We start from the raw sequence: 18,206 nt of genomic DNA, 5'->3' as shown, positions 1-18,206 counted from the left end.
ATACCTTTGTAATATTTTTAATATATTACAAATACATAGAACAAGGTTGCTCTTTGTTTATCTTCCTTTACAAAATTTTCTTAGCTGTTCGTCCCATCTGATCTTTAGCGGGTGAATGTTGTAATTTATGTATTTTTATTATAATTTTTAGACTTCTAAGAAGATACAAAGACTAATATGATATACACCATCCAACTTAATAAACAAAATGTTATAAAGTCAAAACCCCTTTGAGAGTTCTACCCCTACATCCCCCCTTCAGACTTTCCTGAGTCTGGTGTTTCTCTTCTCAGATATTTAACAATCTGTATAAATCACATCCGCTTGTGTATATATCTTTCTGCAGAGCGCTTTCGTTCCACATTGTGCTTCTGGGATATATCGATGCGATATATGGAGAGCAGCTACGTCAGGCCACAGCTTTAGGGCCCCCCGTTCCCTGTGGCAGCTGAGCTCTGCAAGGAGCCTGACCGTGCCACAGGTGGTACGTGAGCAGATGGGCCTGGATGTGCTCCAGGAAAACCCGATAGCTCAGAAAGGTCAATTTCATATAGTCTTCATGTCATGAAACATTCTTTTGATTTTTTTCAACTATTTAAAAACGTAAAAACTATTTTTAGCTCATGGGCTGGACAAAAGAAGGTGGGCAGGATTTGGCCTCTGCCAGGTGTGGCTTGCCAAGCCCAGGTCTAGACACTAGTTTGTGCATATTCTTTCCATTGTATAAATACATCAACATCGGCGGCTCGTCCATTCTTCTCTCAGTGGGCATTTTGGCTGTTTTTTGCTGTAAACGTTGTTATGAAAGTCTTGTGCTCACATATCAGCGTGTCCCACCAGATGGTGTGTCTGTCACACTGAGGAGCCCGCACGGACCCAGGATCATCACCCAGAGCCCGGGGCATACGTTAGGGCTCGCTCTCGCTGCTGTGTGTTCTACGGGTTTGCACAAATGTATGATGACGCTTGTCCACCCTCGTGTCTCAGGCAGAGCAGTTTCACTGTCCTGAAATTCCTCTGTGCTCCGTTCATCCTTTCCCGTTTCCAGTTCTATCCTTGGTACCAACTGATCTTCTTACTGCCTCACCGCTCTGCCGTTTCCCCTGAATGTCACGGGGTTGGAATCATAGGCCATGTAGCCTTTTCCAGATTGGCTCCTTGCTCCCAGTAACATGCATCTACGTTTCCTCCACGTCTTTCTGTGGTCTGAAAGCTCCCTTCTTATTGCTGGACAACATTCTGTTTGATGACTATACCAGTTTGTTTATCTTGAGGATCTCTTTAAGCTTACATTTTCTAGCTATTGCAGACAATTGGAGCATAGTTGGCTTTTATCAAATGTTTTATAACTAGCAACTCCATAGAACTGATTAATGCTAATACGTGTGGCAGCTGTTTTCCCAGGTTCTCTATGTGAATGGCGAGCGTCTGTGGTGAGGGTCAGGCTCCTCCCCTCACGGTCCTGTCTCGTCCTGCTGTCCTGGCCAGGACTCCCATGCACCACAGAGAACAGGGTCATCCACACCTTTGTCCTGATTTATAGAATGCTTTTTTTCATTTTTTTCGGTAAAGGTTTTATTTTTTTAAGCAATCTCTACATGCACCGTGGGGCTCAAACTCACAATCCCAAGATCAAGAGTCACACACTGCCCCGACTGAGCCATTCGGGTGCCCCAAATGCTTTTTGCATTTTATCTTCAACTAGAAAGTTTGCTGTAGGCTTGGGTGTTAAGTTGAATCCTACAAAATTGCCATTTTTGTAAGTCAGAAGTGGTTAAATATCAGCAATTTCATATGGTTCGACCTCATACAGACCCTTCATCAGTTTAAAGTTCTTTCTCCTCCTGCTGTACTGAGTTTTTACCCAGAACAGGTGCTGAGTTCTGTCTGTTGGCACTTCTGACTCTACTCCTGACGACCACAACCGGGGTCCCGGGTGGCAGGATGCCACTGCCCTTCCGCGGAGGCCATGCCCTCTGCTGTGCTGCCTTCAGATTTCTGTTCTTCACAAGTCTTTCCACACGACTAGAAGCTTCCGCCTGTAATTAGCTGATGAAAAGTAGCAAGCGCATGTCTCGGCACCATTTCTCTGCACCTGTGTTTAGTGTCTCATTTACTAACACTCAGTTTCCTTAAAGGATGTGGGAGTTTTATCAAGTCTTGAGACCAATCCCTATCTGCCCATGTTCTGCAAAGTTAGTCTCCAGTGTATGGCTTGCCTTTTCAATTTGTTTAAAATAAAGTAAGAGAGCACCAGCTGGGAGATGGATGGCCTGTTCCCCCAGGGGGTGACATGAGCCCCAAGGTGGCCCCAGTGAGGTAGCAGTGCTCAGGCTCTGCGCTGACCTGGGGGCCCGGGTAAGGGGTGGGCGGCCAGCGAGGAGAAGCGTCACATCTGGAGACAGCTGAAGCCAGGATTCGCTGTGGGATGGATTTGGATTGTGGGAGAGGGGAGGAGCCCAGGTTTGAGGCCTGGCTGCTGGGTGGGAGGAGGTGAGTGGCGGCCTGGGACTGGCGATGCCTGAGCTGCCCTGCTACCGTGTCCGTCAGGCACACACCTCATGGGGCTGGTGGGGCTTCTGCTCAGCCTCAACACAAGCCCTTGGCAAATGGCAGGGATGGCAGGGGACAGTGGGGAGAGCACCAGGGCACCCGGAGTGGATCTGTGGGAGAGGCCTGCACAATGGTCTGCCCAACGAGGAGACGCTGGCCTGAGAAACGGGGCAGGGCCAGCCACAGAAAGGGGGCTGAAGACCGTGGCATTTTCCACCAGAGGACCCCCTCCCCTGCACGACCCCCTCCCCTGGAGGAAGGACCCCCTCCCCTGGAGGAAGGACCCCCTCCCCTGCACGACCCCTTCTCTTGCACAACCCCCTCCCCTGCATGACGCCCTCTCCTGCACGACCCCCTCCCCTGCACGACCCCCTCCCCTGGAGGACCCCTTCTCCTAGAGGACCCCCTCCCCTGCACGACCGCCTCTCCTGCACAACCCCCTCCCCTGGAGGACCCCCTCCCCTGCACGACCCCCTCTCCTGCAAGACCCCTCCCCTGCACGACCCCGTCCCCTGCACAACTCCCTCCCCTGGAAGACCCCCTCCCCTGCACAACCCCCTCTGCTGCACAATCCCCTCTCCTGCATGACTCCCTCTCCTAGAGGACCACCTCTCCTGCACAACCCCCTCCCCTGCACAACCCCCTCTCCTAGAGGACCCCCTCCCCTGCATGACCCCCTGTCCTGGAGGACCCCCTCCCTGCACGACCCCCTCCCCTGGAGGAAGGACCCCCTCCCCTGCACGACCCCTTCTCTTGCACAACCCCCTCCCCTGCACGACCGCCTCTCCTGCACAACCCCCTCCCCTGCACGACCCCCTCCCCCTGCACGACCCCCTCCCCTGGAGGACCCCCTCTCCTAGAGGACCCCCTCCCCTGCACGACCGCCTCTCCTGCACAACCCCCTCCCCTGGAGGACCCCCTCCCCTGCACGACCCCCTCTCCTGCAAGACCCCCTCCCCTGCATGACCCCGTCCCCTGCACAACCCCCTCCCCTGGGAAGACCCCCTCCCCTGCACAACCCCCTCTCCTGCATGACTCCTCTCCTAGAGGACCACCTCTCCTGCACAACCCCCTCCCCTGCACAACCCCCTCTCCTAGAGGACCCCCTCCCCTGCATGACCCCCTGTCCTGGAGGACCCCCTCTCCTGCATGACCCCCTCCCCTGCACGACACCTTCACCACTTGTGGGAAATGCTGTTAAAGCATTGAAGTACCTAGCTATTCATAACTTTCAAATCACCTGCATTGATTAAAGTTCTAAATATGTGTTATTAGAAGAAAATCTCCCAAGTTGTCAAATAAATGTGCCTGTTATCTGTCACAGTAAAACGTGCATATTATGACCTGGACCTCCACTTCTTTCTAGTACAGTAAATATTGCATTACACTTTATTAATATCCTTCAAACTACAAAACTAGCGTGGCTTTGTTACATTCAGTGAAATGCCTCCTTTCTTAAAACTTGAGAAAAGACGACTCCATGAGGCCCGCTTTTTTAACCAGTAGATAAATAAGCAAAGGATATGATCAGAAACTATGGAGGAAGGGCACCTGGGTGACTCAGTGGGTTAAGTGGCCGACTCTTGATTACGGCTCGGGTCGTGATCTCAGGGTCCTGGGATCGAGCTCTGCGTCAGACTCCCCGTCGTGGGACCTGCTTGAGACTCTCTGTCCCTCTGCACCTCCCATTCTTGCTTTGCTCTCCCTCAAGTCAGTAAATCTTTAAAAAAAAAAAAAGAAAAGAAAAGAAACCCTGGAGGAAGAAACTCAGTAAGTCAGTCAACAAACATGAAAAGCCCATTTATCATCACTGCTGCCCCGGGGGCTGTTAAGTTAAAATAAAAAAAAATATGCATGCATTACTCAGTTGAATTCAAATATTAATTAAACTAGAGCAGAGAAGAGCGGTGCAGTGAGTGTAAATGTTCTCTGGGGCTCTTGGAAGAGGCTGGTGGGTGTGGCTGGGCACTCCCTGCGAGTGGCCCACTGCTCAGGCTCTGCCCTAGTCCAGCTGCTTGTAATGCTTACATTTTCTTCCATGTTCCCGTTCAGTGCCTCTTAAGACTCCTTACTGTTCCCCTGTGACTGCTCTCAGGCAGGTGTCCCCACAGAGGGGAAGGTGGAAGCCCGTCCAGGCTGCGGGGGCCCTGCCAGCAAACTGAGAGGCACACGGGGTCAGGCCCAGGGCTCCCTCCCCTGATGCTGAGAAGGGGTCTGTGATGGTGGGGTGCTTGGTCTCCTGAAGGCCGGGAGGTGCACTCAGGTGGACACTGTTCATCCTGGCTGGTGGACACGACCATGCCCCTCCCTTCTGGCCTGCCACCAACTTGAGCGAGTCCCTGCTACTGGAAATTTGGGGAGAGCGTTTCTTCCTCATCTGGAGGGAGACCTGGGTAACACACCCCATCAGTGACCCACCGACACTGAATTCCTTCTGTTCACGTTTTCACGGCAGGACTCTAAGAACACCAAGAAAAATTGTGTCTCTGAATGCTCGGGGAAGGTCCAACCCCGCTCGGCCCAGACAGTGGGGAGAAACGATCCTCCTCAGGGCTGGACAGCAGGAGCAGTGGCCGGGGCAGGGCAGGTAGGGCAGGGCCACCTGTGCCGGGGACACCGCACCGCTGTGGGAAGCTGAGCGCCGGGTGTCCCAGCAGATGGCTGTTGCCATGGCGGCACCAGACGCTTCTCTTGGGATGGCAGAGTCTGCTCTTGTGCCTTCACAGGGTGGGTCCACCTGGGGCACTGGGGGCATGGGCAGACACGGGCTCCAGCGTGGACCTTGGCACAGCCAGAGGGGGCATGTTTTGGGCATTTACCCTTATTTCCAAGGAGACCAGACTGCCTTTGCCCTACACATTGCTTTGTCCTTCCAGTGTCCATAGGAACCCCAGCTGGTCAGGCACTGGCCAGCCAGTGTGCCTGGGAGCATGGGCCTGTCCCCAGGGCCTCTGCGAGACAGCCCCTGAAGCCTCACCCCAAGGCCTGTCTTTGGGCCATGCCCACCACCTTGTCACTTACTCCGGGGACAGCAGAGCAGGGCTCTCAGGGATAATTCTGTCTTTTTTTACTTTCACAGAGGCAACACAAAATCTCTACAGTGACTTGCAGATCAACCCGGCACAAAGAAAACCGGTCCCCAAAGCCACGCCCAGCTCAAGAATCCCACAGGGAAAATGGCCACCACACCGGAAGCTCCTCAGCAGCAGCCAGCGGTCCCCTCCAGGACACGTGGAAGTTACTGGACCTGGGATCCAGCCCCTCTGGCCTCACCTCCCAGGATGACTCTGCGCCAGGTAGGCTGGGGCCAGGGCTCTGGGGTCCCAAACAGGCCAGGCTTGGCCAGTGGCCGCCGACAGAATCCACGGGCAGAGAGACGGTGACACAAGAAAGGAGTTTATTTCAGGGAGGCCGTTCCCGGGAAGCCAGTGGACTGGTTTCCAGAAGACCCTCCCAAGTGCAGAAAACACTTCCAGGTTTCTATAAGGACCATGTGGGACAGAGGTCAGTGCGTGCATGCAGGTGGGCAGCAAAGGTCAGGTCAGGCACCGTCGTGGGGTCCATTACGGGACTCCTACTGGCTCAGAGCTGTCCTTATAGCTTGAGGGGAATTCGGTTCCCATTGGGGACCCTGCGTTCAGGGTCTTGCTGGAGTTCAGAGAGAAGCAGGAAGGAAGAACTTGATCCATGAGGAAGTCCAGCCAGAGGTCAGAACAGAGGTGAGGCGTGCTGTCCCCGGCCGCTGCCTGGCGGGGCTGGGTGACCCCGTCAGGCTGATGTGCAGACAGACACACCGCAGTCTTTCCGCCTGTGCAGGCTTCCGCGCAGAGGCTTGGGGTTGTATCTCCGTGGGCCCGGGTGCAGCACGAGCCACCCACAGGGGTCCCTTCCCAGGGAGCTGGTGCGTCAGTCTGGGAGACACAGGCATTCTCTGTGCTGCCCAGCCTCACGAGCACGACCCTGCCCTTGCCCTTGTCCGCCTGGTCGTCACGGGTGTCCGGGAGAATCCATCTGGAGGGCCTACCTCTGGGGGAGCTGCATGACCCCCCGATGCAGCAAGAAGGGAGGGCAGCCCGTGCGGAGCCCATGCAGGTCGCGCTCTGTTATGTAGATGTGCCAATGATGTGATGTGACCCTTGTCCCTGCTGTGGACATTTTAGGTTATTTCCAATCTTTTGTCGTACACGTCATGTTAAAGTGAATGGCCTTGTACACAAGCTTTCAGCCCGCAGGGCGGGGTGTCGCTCTGTCGGAAAGCAGAAGCATTTCTCGTTCAGGAAGACCATTGTCCAGCTGGGCTCCGGCAGGTCCGCAGCCACCCCACTGGGAGGTGGGCCTTCCCCACTTCACTTCCTCTTCGTCACCTTCAGTTCTCTGCCCCCTTTGTACATGGAGTTTGCTATCTTTGTCTTACTGATTTGTATTAGCTCATCATTTATGACAGAAATTAGGCCTTTTCTGAGACATGAATTACAGATCTCAGCGCATCCCCCCACCCACCCCCCAGGTTCTGATTTGACTTTTTTTTTTTTTCGGATTTTATTTATTTATCTGACAGAGAGAGAGACCATAAGCAGGGGAAAGTGGCAGGCAGAGGGAGTCAGAGAAGCCCACTCCCCGCCGAGCAGGGGGCCCGATGCAGGACTCGATCCCAGGACCCTGGGACCATGACCTGAGCCGAAGGCAGACGCTTAACAACTGAGCCACCCAGGCGCCCCTCATTTGACTTTTTTTTGTTTTTTTAAAACATTTTAAAATTTAAATTTAATTAATTAACATATACTTAAATAACATAATACTAACATTATTAGTTTCAAAAGTAGAGGTCAGTGATTCATCCATTGCATATAACACCCAGTGCTCATTACATCACGTGCCCTCCTTAGTGCCTGTCACCCAGTTGCCCCATGCCCCCACCCCCCTCCCCTCTGTAACCCTCAGTTTGTTTCTTAGAGTTAAGAGTCTCTTATGGTTTGTCTCCCTGATTTCATCTTGTTTTATTTTTTCCTTTCTCCCTCTATGATCCTCTGTTTTGTTTCTTAAATTCCACATGTGAGTGAAATCATATGATAATTGTCTTTCTCTAATTGACTTATTTCACTCAGCATAATACCCTCTAGTTCTATCCACATCATTGCAAATGGCAAGATTTCATTTTTTGATGGCTGCATAATATTCCATTGTGTATATATACCACATCTTCTTTATCCATTCATCTGTTATGGACATCTTGGCTCTTTCCATAGTTTGGCTATTGTGGACGTTGCTGCTATAAACACTGGGGTGCAGGTGCCCCTTCGGATCCCTGCATTTGTATCTTTGGGGTAAATACCCAGTAGTGCAATTGCTGGATCGTAGGCTAGCTCTCTTGTTAACGTCTTGAGGAACCTCCACACTGCTTTCCAGAGTGGCTGCACCAGCTTGCGTTCCCACCAACAGTGTAGGAGGGTTCCCCTTTCTCCACATCCCCGCCAACATCTGTCGTTCCCTGACTTGTTAATTTGAGCCATCTGACTGGTGTGAGGTGGTATCTCATTGAGGTTTTGATTTGTCTGTTGGCCTTTTGTATATCTTCTTTGGAGAAATGTCTTCTGTCCATTTCTTTTTTTTTTTTAAGTTTTATTAATTTATTTGACAGAGAGAGAGGCAGGAGAGAGGGAACACAAGCAGGGGGAGTGGGAGAGGGAGAAGCAGTCTTCCCGGGAGCAGGGAGCCCGATGCAGGGCTCGATCCCAGGACCCTGGGACCATGATCCGAGCTGAAGGCAGATGCTCAACGACTGAGCCACCCAGGCGCCCCTCTCTGTGAAGAGTTTTATTTTATTTTATTTTATTTTATTTTATTTTATTTTATTTTATTTTTAAAGATTTTTTATTTTATTTATTTGAGAGAGAGAATGAGATAGAGCATGAGAGGGGGGAGGGTCAGAGGGAGAAGCAGACTCCCCGCCGAGCAGGGAGCCTGACGCGGGACTCGACCCCGGGACTCCAGGATCATGACCTGAGCCGAAGGCAGTCGCTTAACCAACTGAGCCACCCAGGCGCCCTCTGTGAAGAGTTTTAACAAGAAATGATGCTGTACTTTGTCAAATGCTTTTTCTGCATCTATTGAGAGGATCATATGGTTCTTGTCCTTCCTTTTATTTACATAGTGTATCACATTGATTTGTGGTTGTTGAATCAACCTTGCAGCCCAGGAATAAATCCTGCTTGGTGAATAATCCTTTTAATGTACCATTGGATCCTATTGGCTAGTATTTTGGTGAGAATTTTGGTATCCATGTTCATTAGGGATATTGGTTTGTAATTCTCCTTTTTGGTGGGGTCTTTGTCTGGTTTTAGGATCAAGGTAGTGCTGGCCTCATAGAGTTTGGAAGTTTTCCTTCCATTTCTATTTTTTTAAACAAGTTCAGAAGAATGGGTATTGGGGCGCCTGGGTGGCTCAGTCGTTAAGCATCTGCCTTCGGCTCAGGTCATGATCTCGGGGTCCTGGGATCGAGCCCCGCATCGGGCTCCCTGCTCAGCAGACAGCCTGCTTCTCCCTCTCCCACTCCCCCTGCTGGTGTTCCCTCTCTCGCTGTCTGTCTCTCTGTCAAATAAATAAAATCTTAAAAAAAAAAAAAAAGAAGAAGAAGAATAGGTATTAATTCTTCTTTAAATGTTTGGTAGAATTCCTCTAGGAAGGCATCTGGCCCTGGGATCTTGTTTGTTGGGAGATTTTTGATGACTGCTTCAGTTTCCTTGCTGTTTATGGGTCTGTTCAGGTTTTCTATTTCTTCCTGGTTCAGTTTTGGTAGTTGATACATCTCTAGGAATGCATCCGTTTCTTCCAGACTGTCTAATTTGCTGGCATATAGTTGCTCGTAATATGTTCTTATAATTGTTTATATTTCTTTGGTGTTGGTTGTGATCTCCCCTCTTTCATTCCTGATTTTATTTATTTGGGTCCTTTTTCTTTTCTTTTTGATAAGTCTGGCCAGAGGTTTATCAATCTTATTAATTCTTTCAAAGAACCAGCTCCTAGTTTCGTTGATCTGTTCTACTGTTCTTTTGGTTTCTATCTCATTGATTTCTCATTTGTTTTTGACTTTGCTTATGGTGGTTTTTGTCACACATGTTTTTAACCTTTATGTAGTTAAATAATTAGTGTCCTTGTTTTTAATCCTTCCTGGGTTTTGTGCCATACTTAGGCCTTTTCCACTCCAAGATTAGAGATGATTCTTCCTTGGTTTCTTCTAATACGGTTGTGGCTCCATGTTTTTATATGCCATGATGCACTTGGAATTTATCACAGTACATGTTATAAAATAGGGACCAAACTTATTTTTTGGTTACCCCCGATGTCCCAGCCACAGTCACTGAGTGACTCACATTCCCTGTTTTCACAGCAGTGCTGACTCTTCTGGGGCGCCTTCCTGTGTGTCTGGGCCCACCTACAATGGCACCCTCGTCTGTGTCCACCCACTGGCGGGGCTGGGATGCTGGAATCCTGACCATGGCTCGGGCCCTGGTAACGGGCTGACCTCAGCTCTCCTTGCCTGCAACGTTCTCCACATCTTCCTGGTCTTTCACGTTTATTGGGTTTTTCCGTGCAATCTTTAGACTCAGCTTTACACCCCTCCCCAAACCGTGCCTCATTTTCCTGGGGCCTCATTCGTGCTTGGCTCCTACTTCCCTGACTTTTGTTTCCCACCTTCCTGCTCCCTCCTGTTTCAGGGCGGCCTCGGTGGGAAGGACAGCACCAACCCCTGTACCCGCTTACCCCTCCTCCCCCCGCCAGAGTCTGGCGGCCCCTGCTCTGCTCACTGTCACTGGGGGCACTTCCCTCTCATGTCTTCGTTTGTATTTTCTCCTTAGCGTGCTTTAAAAATGTTTTATTTTCTCCTGCCTTTCATTGGATAGATCACATTTTTCATCTCTTGCCTGCATTTATTTTTTATATATATATTTTAAAGATTTTATTTATTTATTTGATGGAGAGAGACACAGTGAGAAAGGGAACACAAACAGGGGGCGTGGAGAGGGAGAAGCAGGCTTCCTGCGGAGCAGGGAGCCCGATGCGGGGCTCGATCCCAGGACCCCGGGATCATGACCTGAGCCGAAGGCAGACGCTTAACGACTGAGCCACCCAGGTGACCCCGATACTCTATTTTTATTCTTCTGGTAGTCACTCCCAACTTACTAAGACCTACTTATTTTCATTTTGCTCTAAGTTTGTCGACATCTGTATTTTTCTGCATTTTGCATTGGTATCAATGAGAACACTAGCTGTTGGGGAGGGGTATCTCTTAGACCAAGTAAATTTGACTAAATTCTTTCTTTAAATAAATATTTTATGTATTTATTTGAGAGAGAGAGTGAGAGACAGAGCGCACAAGCAGGGGGAGCAGGAGAGGGAGAAGCAGGCTCCCCGCCGAGCAGGGAGCCCGATGTGGGGCTCGAACCCAGGACCCTGGGATCATGACCTGAGCCAAAGGCGGACGCTTAACCGACTGAGCCACCCAGGTGCCCCAAATTTGACTAAATTCTTTTAGATTTATCCTTATGTACTTTGCAAACCTCTCATAGTAGCCTTTTGGATATATTTTCTTCTTCCAGAATAATTTTAAAAGGGAATTTTTATATGGGAAGCTCTTTGAGGCCTTATATGTGGAGAGTATTTTTATCTCTGCCTCACATCTGAGTCATTCTGATTAAGTTAATAAAACTCTAGCCCCATTGCTCACAGCACATCAGCTAAGTGCTGGATTGACACCCCCTCTGCAAACAGCTAAATAAAACTGCTGAAGAAAATGCCATAGTCAGGGCGCCCGGCCGGCTCCATCGGTGTAGCGTGTGACTTTTGGTCTCAGGGTCATGAGTTCAAGCCCCATGTTGGGTGTAAACAAATAAATAAACAAAATAAATAAGTAAAGCAGAGCATGCTTTAAAAAAAAAAAATTGCCACAGTCATGCTAGAAGGCTTCCATAGGTGGCAAGAAGGTGAAGAATTCTTAAAAGCCAAAGAGCCCATGAAGGAGGAGCCCTGCCTACAGGCTGATCACCACTATCAGCTTTGACCCCAAGGCCTTTGGCAAACTGGATGAACTTGACATTGAGTGTCACAGCCTCACGGTGTCCAGAAAGCAAGTGACAAAACTCAGGGCCCACCCATGGTAGGGGTGTGATGGGTGGTCCTGCCCAGAAAGCAGGGACTGGGAAGGGTCCCACTCACCCACAGTGGGAAGGTGAGCCAGAAACAGCTCCGTGCCCCACCTGTCCAGTGCCCCCACTGAGGACAGGGCCCTCGCACGGAGTGCTGGCAGGAGGGCCGTCCTTTATAACTTGTCACCATACACCGCTCTCATGTGGGTCAGTCCCAGTTACAACGCCTGTGTGGCCTGAGCACTTTAGTTCTCAGGCTTGTGAGCCGGTGGGACCCCCAAGGACTGGGCAGCAGTGGAGACAGACTGCCTTGGGGGGGGTCCACTTTGTCCCAGGCCATGAACATCCCCACAAGTCAGACTCCAGCTGAGAAGGGGATCCTGCACACGGGGGGCAAGGCGCCGGGCATGAGGCCAGCAGAAGACAGACCTTCCATAAACCTGGAAGATGCAAGGTATGAATGGCTGAAGTTCCTAGGTTCAAAGAAATAAGAGACTTGCAAGAAAACACAACAAACAAAGAACTATAGAGAACGACGAAGCAAACCTAAGGAAAGAACAAACAGAACTTTAAGAAAAGAGGAATATCATCATCCAAATTCAAAGCGGTGGACGGGCAGGAGCCGGGGAGGGTGACGTGAGCAGGCGTGACGTGATGCTGCTCAGAGCCTCAGGCAGAGGTGCCCCGGGAAGACCCGCTGGAGCATCCCCCGGCCCTCGTCCTCCACCCGGGAAGCCTCACAGACCCCAGTCCGAGTAACTACAAGGACGTGCACCCCCCGGGCGGCCCTAACAGGACTCGGGAGCACCGGACGTAGCGGGGTGACACGGAGGGCTGCCGCCTGCGAAGAGCTGAGGCCTGACGGATGGCTGACTTCTCATCAGCAACAACGGGGGACCTGCACGTGCTGTCAGCCCAGAACCCCACACCCAGGGACATGTTTTTGACCAACCAGGGCAAAACAAAGACTTTACAGACAATAAGAGCTTCGCAACTTTGCCACCACCTGTCTCTCATTTAAAAAAAAAATCCAAAGTAGGAGTTGGCAAACTTTTCTGTAAAGGGCCACAGACGATATGTAAATGCGGGGTTTGGCTGCCTGCTAATAAAACTTTATTTAGAAAAACAGGTGGTAGCAATGTTGTTTAGGCTGAGTACAGAGGTGTTTGTTTTATTCTTTTTTTTTTTTTAAGTAATCCCACCACCCAGCTTGGGGCTCAAACTCACGATCTGGCGATGAAGACTTGCGCGCTCCACCAGCGGAGCCAGCCAGCCCGGTGCCTCACTGTTTGTTTTATTCTTCAAGTTATTTTATTTTTATTCTTTAAACTACACAGGTACATATGCTTGATGAAATTTAGGAATCTTTTGTAACGGAAAGTCTTAAAGAGGAGGAGAGTGGTGACCTGGGGGTGTCAGGTGAGGTCAGGACAGGAAAGTGCCTCTGCCGTTCGTGAGGTGGAGGTCACCGTGGGGCGACGGGTGGTCTGCGTGGACTGGTGGCGTGGTCATGCCGGTCTTCCTGCGGGGGGTGGCTGGAGGACACGTTATTCCGGAAGCCGCGCTCTGCAAGGCAGCAGTTCCAAGAGGCCCACACTGGAGGGAGCCCGTCTGTGTGCAGGTGACAGAGGCGGGTGGCACACAATAGGTGGGGGGGGGGGCAGACTCAGGAGAGGAGGGCCGGAGGCCATGCAGGGCTGGGCTTTGACAGGACGGAGGCAGGGAGGTGGATGGGTGGCCAGAACTGTGAGCTCAGCTGACAGGGGCGCCGGCCACAGCTCCGTGGGGGCCGGCAGAAGACACAAGGCCCCAGAGTCAGGTGGGAGGCACAGGAGGCAGCTGCAGGTCCCCTGTCCTCCCCTCCCCCCGCCCCCGGCAAGCCCCAGGCCCATCTGCCCTTTGCACCTGAGGGACAGGCCATATCCTTCATCCGAGGCCGGCTACACAGACACCAGCAGGAGAGTCCAGAACAGGAGCTGTCCCTGCTCTGACAGCAGAGATGCAAGTGACCACTGGAGAGCTGTCCTGGAACAGGTCCCACGGTGGGAAGCAGGCTCTGGTCAGATTCCCTTTCTTGCCTGAGTTTAAGCATGACACAGAGCCACGGCTCTGAGGGGAAGCCGTGGGAGGCTTGCAGAACCCAGTTGTGAACGGCTGTTGGACGAGTCGGGAAGCAGGTAGAAGGGGATGGCCAGGCAGCGCCAGGCCCGTGGCAAGCAGGGCGGCCAGCTGGCTGCTGCGGGCGTCAGCAGAGACCCTCCTGCGTGGGGAAGAGCACAGCACCCCCAGCAGCCTGACATGCTTGTGCACAGGTCACAGGACAGACTCATGGAAGTGGCTAGAAACACCTTATCCCATCATGGTGCCCCCCAGAAACTTACATGTGCTCAGTGGAGCCAGGAGGGGACAGCCAAGGTGGTGGGCATTTGATGACGTTCCCGACGTGCAGTGTGCCTGCCCAGCTGCAGGACCGACATACTGACCAACACAGAGGAGTCCCTCGACTTGCACATCAAGTCCAGAGGCACATGAGCGTGGGGCTGGCTCCTCTGGGATTCTCGCTCCTCCTAAATGGTCCGAAAGGGCTGCGGCAGCTCCGAGCATCACGTGGGAAGAAGGCATGTTTCTCTTTCTCTTCATTGCAAATGGAAGTGTTTCTCCAGAGCTCCTGACAGACCCCTCTTCCACCTCATCAGGGCTTGTCTCTGACCTGAGGACAGCCGCCAGGAACTGTGTTGGGGTCCTCAGCAGGAAAGCTGGGAAAGGTCGGGGAGGGGAGGTGGGCCTTCAGCAGGGTCTGTGCAGGGGAGGGTGGCCAGACACCAGCTGGGGTGGGGTCGCCATGCCCTTTGTGAGCAGTGTTTTGTGATTAAAAAGTAAGAAAGATAATTTCAGTTGTAGGCTTTTGTTTGCCTTTGAAAAACTGAGGTGGGAGGAAAAGGTTGAAATTAATGCAATTTAGATGGGTTTTTTTTTTTAAGATTTTATTTATTTATTTGACAGAGAGACAGCGAGAGAGGGAACACAAGCAGGGGGAGTGGGGGAGGGAGAAGCAGGCTTCCCGCGGAGCAGGGAGCCCGATGCGGGGCTCGATCCCAGGACCCTGGGACCATGACCTGAGCCAAAGGCAGACGCTTAACCGACTGAGCCACCCAGGCGCCCCATAATTTAGATATTTTAATTATCTACAAAACTTCTTTATGCCCCCTTGTATCCTGAGTATTTATGCATAATTGAGTTACCTATATATGATTCTCTACTTTGTGTAAGAACACTTTTTAAGACCTCACTAATTTCTTCAAAGACACTCTTAGGCAGACAGGAACTCTGCTTCAGATGTGAATGTGTGATCCTAAGCATTTATGATCAAGTACAACGTGGGGAATCGGTCCCCAGACAAACAGTCTGGAGGCTCCGTTCTAGAAACTGGGATGAAGTGTCTTCTGCATTTGCCCATTTTCAAATGTGTATTGTGAGTAGCGATCATGAACAGTCAAAAATGGTAAATAGTTTAACAGTGTGTGACATCTGCATTTAAACGTGAAGAATTACATTTATTACACGGTTTCTCAAGATGGCACACGGTTCTTATACTGAGAGGACACACACCCCTTGGTTTTGAGATGGGACCAGAGCCGCCCCCATCCTGCCCCTAGCAGGCCTGGCCAGTCCCTGCTGCACCCCCATCTGAGGCCAGGGCCTGAGCCTGACCCCCTGGGCCTGGACAGTTGCCTGGGGTCCGGATCACCTGGTTGTACCCAGGGCCTCAGGGTCACCACAGCCCCCTTCTCCATCCAGTCCAAAGGGTAAGGCCCCTCCACTCCCAGCCGCCTTCCGCCCAAGCCCCACCCCTGACAACCCCCACCCCTGCCTGCTCCATCCTGACCCTACCCCTCTCTCCTCTTTCCCGGCTGCAGTGCCTAGGGGCTACGACCTTGGCTCCACCCCCCCACCGCCCCAGGCCCATGCAGCCCAGCCCCCTCCAGCCTCTGCAGACACCTCCCCCCCACCTTCCCTTCCAAGCACCTGCCTCCACCCCAAGCCCTGCTAGCTGCATCTTCCAGATGACTTCCTTCCCCTCTTAGCACTAGCCCCCATCCTGGGACAAAGTGGGGCTGGGGTGGGGGCATCCTCCTTGATCCTTGACCCCCCCCCCCCCCCCCCCCCCCCCCGGTCAGCACAAGCAGGTACACAATAGTGCCCAATCCAGTTGAGCAGGGAGATAACTGGAAAGAATGGAGCCCAGGGAGGCCCTGAGTCTGCAGCCCAGGGATCTGGATTCCCGGGAAAAGCATGTGATTAGAGCAAGTACCAAGCATTGTTGAAAAGTAGATTTTTAACAGTTGACTTTTCCTGGAAGGAAGTATTACATATTGTAAAGCTGTTTTCTCCATATTTAAGGAGTCAGTTACTGTAATTCTAATGGAAATATGGACAGTTTCCCTTGAAGCTAAATGAATATGTTTTCTTTCTTTCTTTCTTTCTTTTTAAGATTTTATTTATTTGACACAGAGAGAGACACAGCAAAAGAGGAAACCCAAGCAGGGGAGTGGGAGAGGGAGAAGCAGGCCTCCCACGGAGCAGGGAGCCCAATGCGGGGCTCGATCCCAGGACCCTGGGACCATGACCCGAGCTGAAGGCAGACGCCCAACGACTGAGCCCCTCAGGTGCCCCTAAATGAGTGTGTTTTCAAGGGGGAAGAGGACTTACATAGCCAGACCCAGCCTTTCGAGATGCAAGCGCATCGCTAATGAGATGCCAGAGCAGAAGGGACCACCCTCCATCAGCAGTGCCAGCCGCACACTTTTTAATTCCCAAAATGCATCCCAGGCAGAGTTAAATGACTTAAAATCAAACCTAAAAATATACAGAATTGGAACTGAGGATTTACAAATGACTAGAAAGCTAACCTGAGATGTTATCACAAATTTCTAAGATAATTCTTTTTTAACTTCACAATCCAACTGGAAAGATTTTCTTAAGCAAGGTGACAAAGGTCACCTATGAATAACTCATCCAGGTTGATCAGGACAGGGACACTCAGCTGGAGCAGCACCAGAGAACACAGGTGTCAGGCCGCGCTGGCAACTCAGCACCTGCCTTGGGAAGCCTGAGCCAGCCCGGAGGGCGGGGCCGGGGCGCTGGGACTCGTGGAAGGCGGAGTGTTGGTGTGTCCGTTCGAGTAGTCAGCCTCCCCAGTGTCCCTGCCGCGTGTGTGGACGCTCAGGGTGCAGAACGCCCACTGGAGCAAAGGGGGCTCCAGACCTCGGCTAGTTACGGCCAACACCTCCTTTTCTTTTTTAATTTTTTTATTGTTATGTTAATCACCATACATTACATCATTAGTTTTTGGTGTAGTGTTCCATGATTCATTGTTTGTGCATAACACCCCGTGCTCCACGCAGAACGTGCCCTCCCCAATACCCATCACCAAGCTAACCCATCCCCCCAGCCCCCTCCCCTCTAGAACCCTCAGTTGGTTTCTCAGAGTCCATCGTCTCTCACGGTTCGTCTCCCCCTCCGACTAACTCCCCTTCATTCTTCCCCTCCTGCGATCTTCTTCTTTTTCTTTTTTCTTAACATATGTTGCGTTATTTGTTTCAGAAGTACAGATCTGTGATTCAACACTCTTGCACAATTCACAGCGCTCACCGTAGCACATATCTTCCCCAATGTCTATCACCCAGCCACCCCATCCCTCCCACCCCCCACCACTCCAGCAACCCTCAGTTTGTTTCCTGAGATTAAGAATTCCTCCTATCAGTGAGGTCATATGATACATGTCTTTCTCTGATTGACTTATTTCACTCAGCATAACACCCTCCAGTTCCATCCACGTCGTTGCAAATGGCAAGATCTCATTCCTTTTGATGGCTGCATAATATTCCATTGTGTATATATACCACATCTTCTTTACCCATTCATCTGTCGATGGACATCTTTGGCCAACACCTCCTTATGGCTAAGAAATTTAAATGGTGCATAGGGTTTTCTGTGAGAAGTTAGTCCCCCCTCCCCCTTCCCTCCCTACCACTCCCCCGCCCGCCTCCAGTTCCATCTCTGTCCCCCAGACCACAACTGTCCAGTCCCCTGCTCCTCTCCAGGCGTGCCCTGCTCTCTGTGGCCACAGAAGCAAATATTTTAAAATGTGTGTGCCTCCCCTTTTCCTTTTAGTTGTATGTACCAGGAGGCAGCTTGTGTTTTAAATCCCCACCAGCTCTCTTTATATCGGTGTGGCCAAACAGAGCTAACACCTTCCAGTAGTTCAGTGATCCACTGCGTGAGTATGTGCTTTAACCGCTTTGTATCCGTGGACGTTTAAATGGCCTGTGGTCTTAGCTCCTAAGTGCTGCAGGGTATGTGCAAGGCTGTGGGAGTCTGTTGTCAGAATATCTCGAACTAGAATCACTGGGTCAAAGGTATGAGTGAGTGGTTTGAGTTCTGCGAGCTATTTCCAAATCGCCCTCAAAAAGTTGGCCCAATTTGTGTTCATGGTTGCAGGGTGTAAGA

General features: G+C 51.4%; 1 protein-coding gene across 7 annotated transcripts in view; it reads left to right on the top strand.

Annotated features, from left to right (window-relative positions):
* Window positions 1-18,206, top strand: part of CCDC57 (coiled-coil domain containing 57) — a 102,623-nt gene that overhangs the window by 65,034 nt on the left and 19,383 nt on the right. For 5 of the 7 annotated variants that reach the window (XM_027568138.2, XM_027568141.2, XM_027568139.2 and 2 more), the window contains 2 exons: window positions 5,009-5,140; window positions 5,633-5,849. In XM_027568138.2, the coding sequence (XP_027423939.2) occupies window positions 5,009-5,140; window positions 5,633-5,849 (349 nt within the window). The remainder of the gene's footprint in view (window positions 1-5,008; window positions 5,141-5,632; window positions 5,850-18,206) is intronic. The other 2 variants (XM_027568142.2, XM_027568140.2) reach the window with 1 other exon arrangement.

This window comes from Zalophus californianus, chromosome 16 (genome assembly GCF_009762305.2).
Source record: "Zalophus californianus isolate mZalCal1 chromosome 16, mZalCal1.pri.v2, whole genome shotgun sequence".
In the NCBI taxonomy this organism is placed as follows: Eukaryota; Metazoa; Chordata; class Mammalia; order Carnivora; family Otariidae; genus Zalophus; species Zalophus californianus.
The sequence above is the reverse complement of the archived record's forward strand: the minus strand, read 5'-3'. Positions and strand labels throughout refer to the sequence as shown.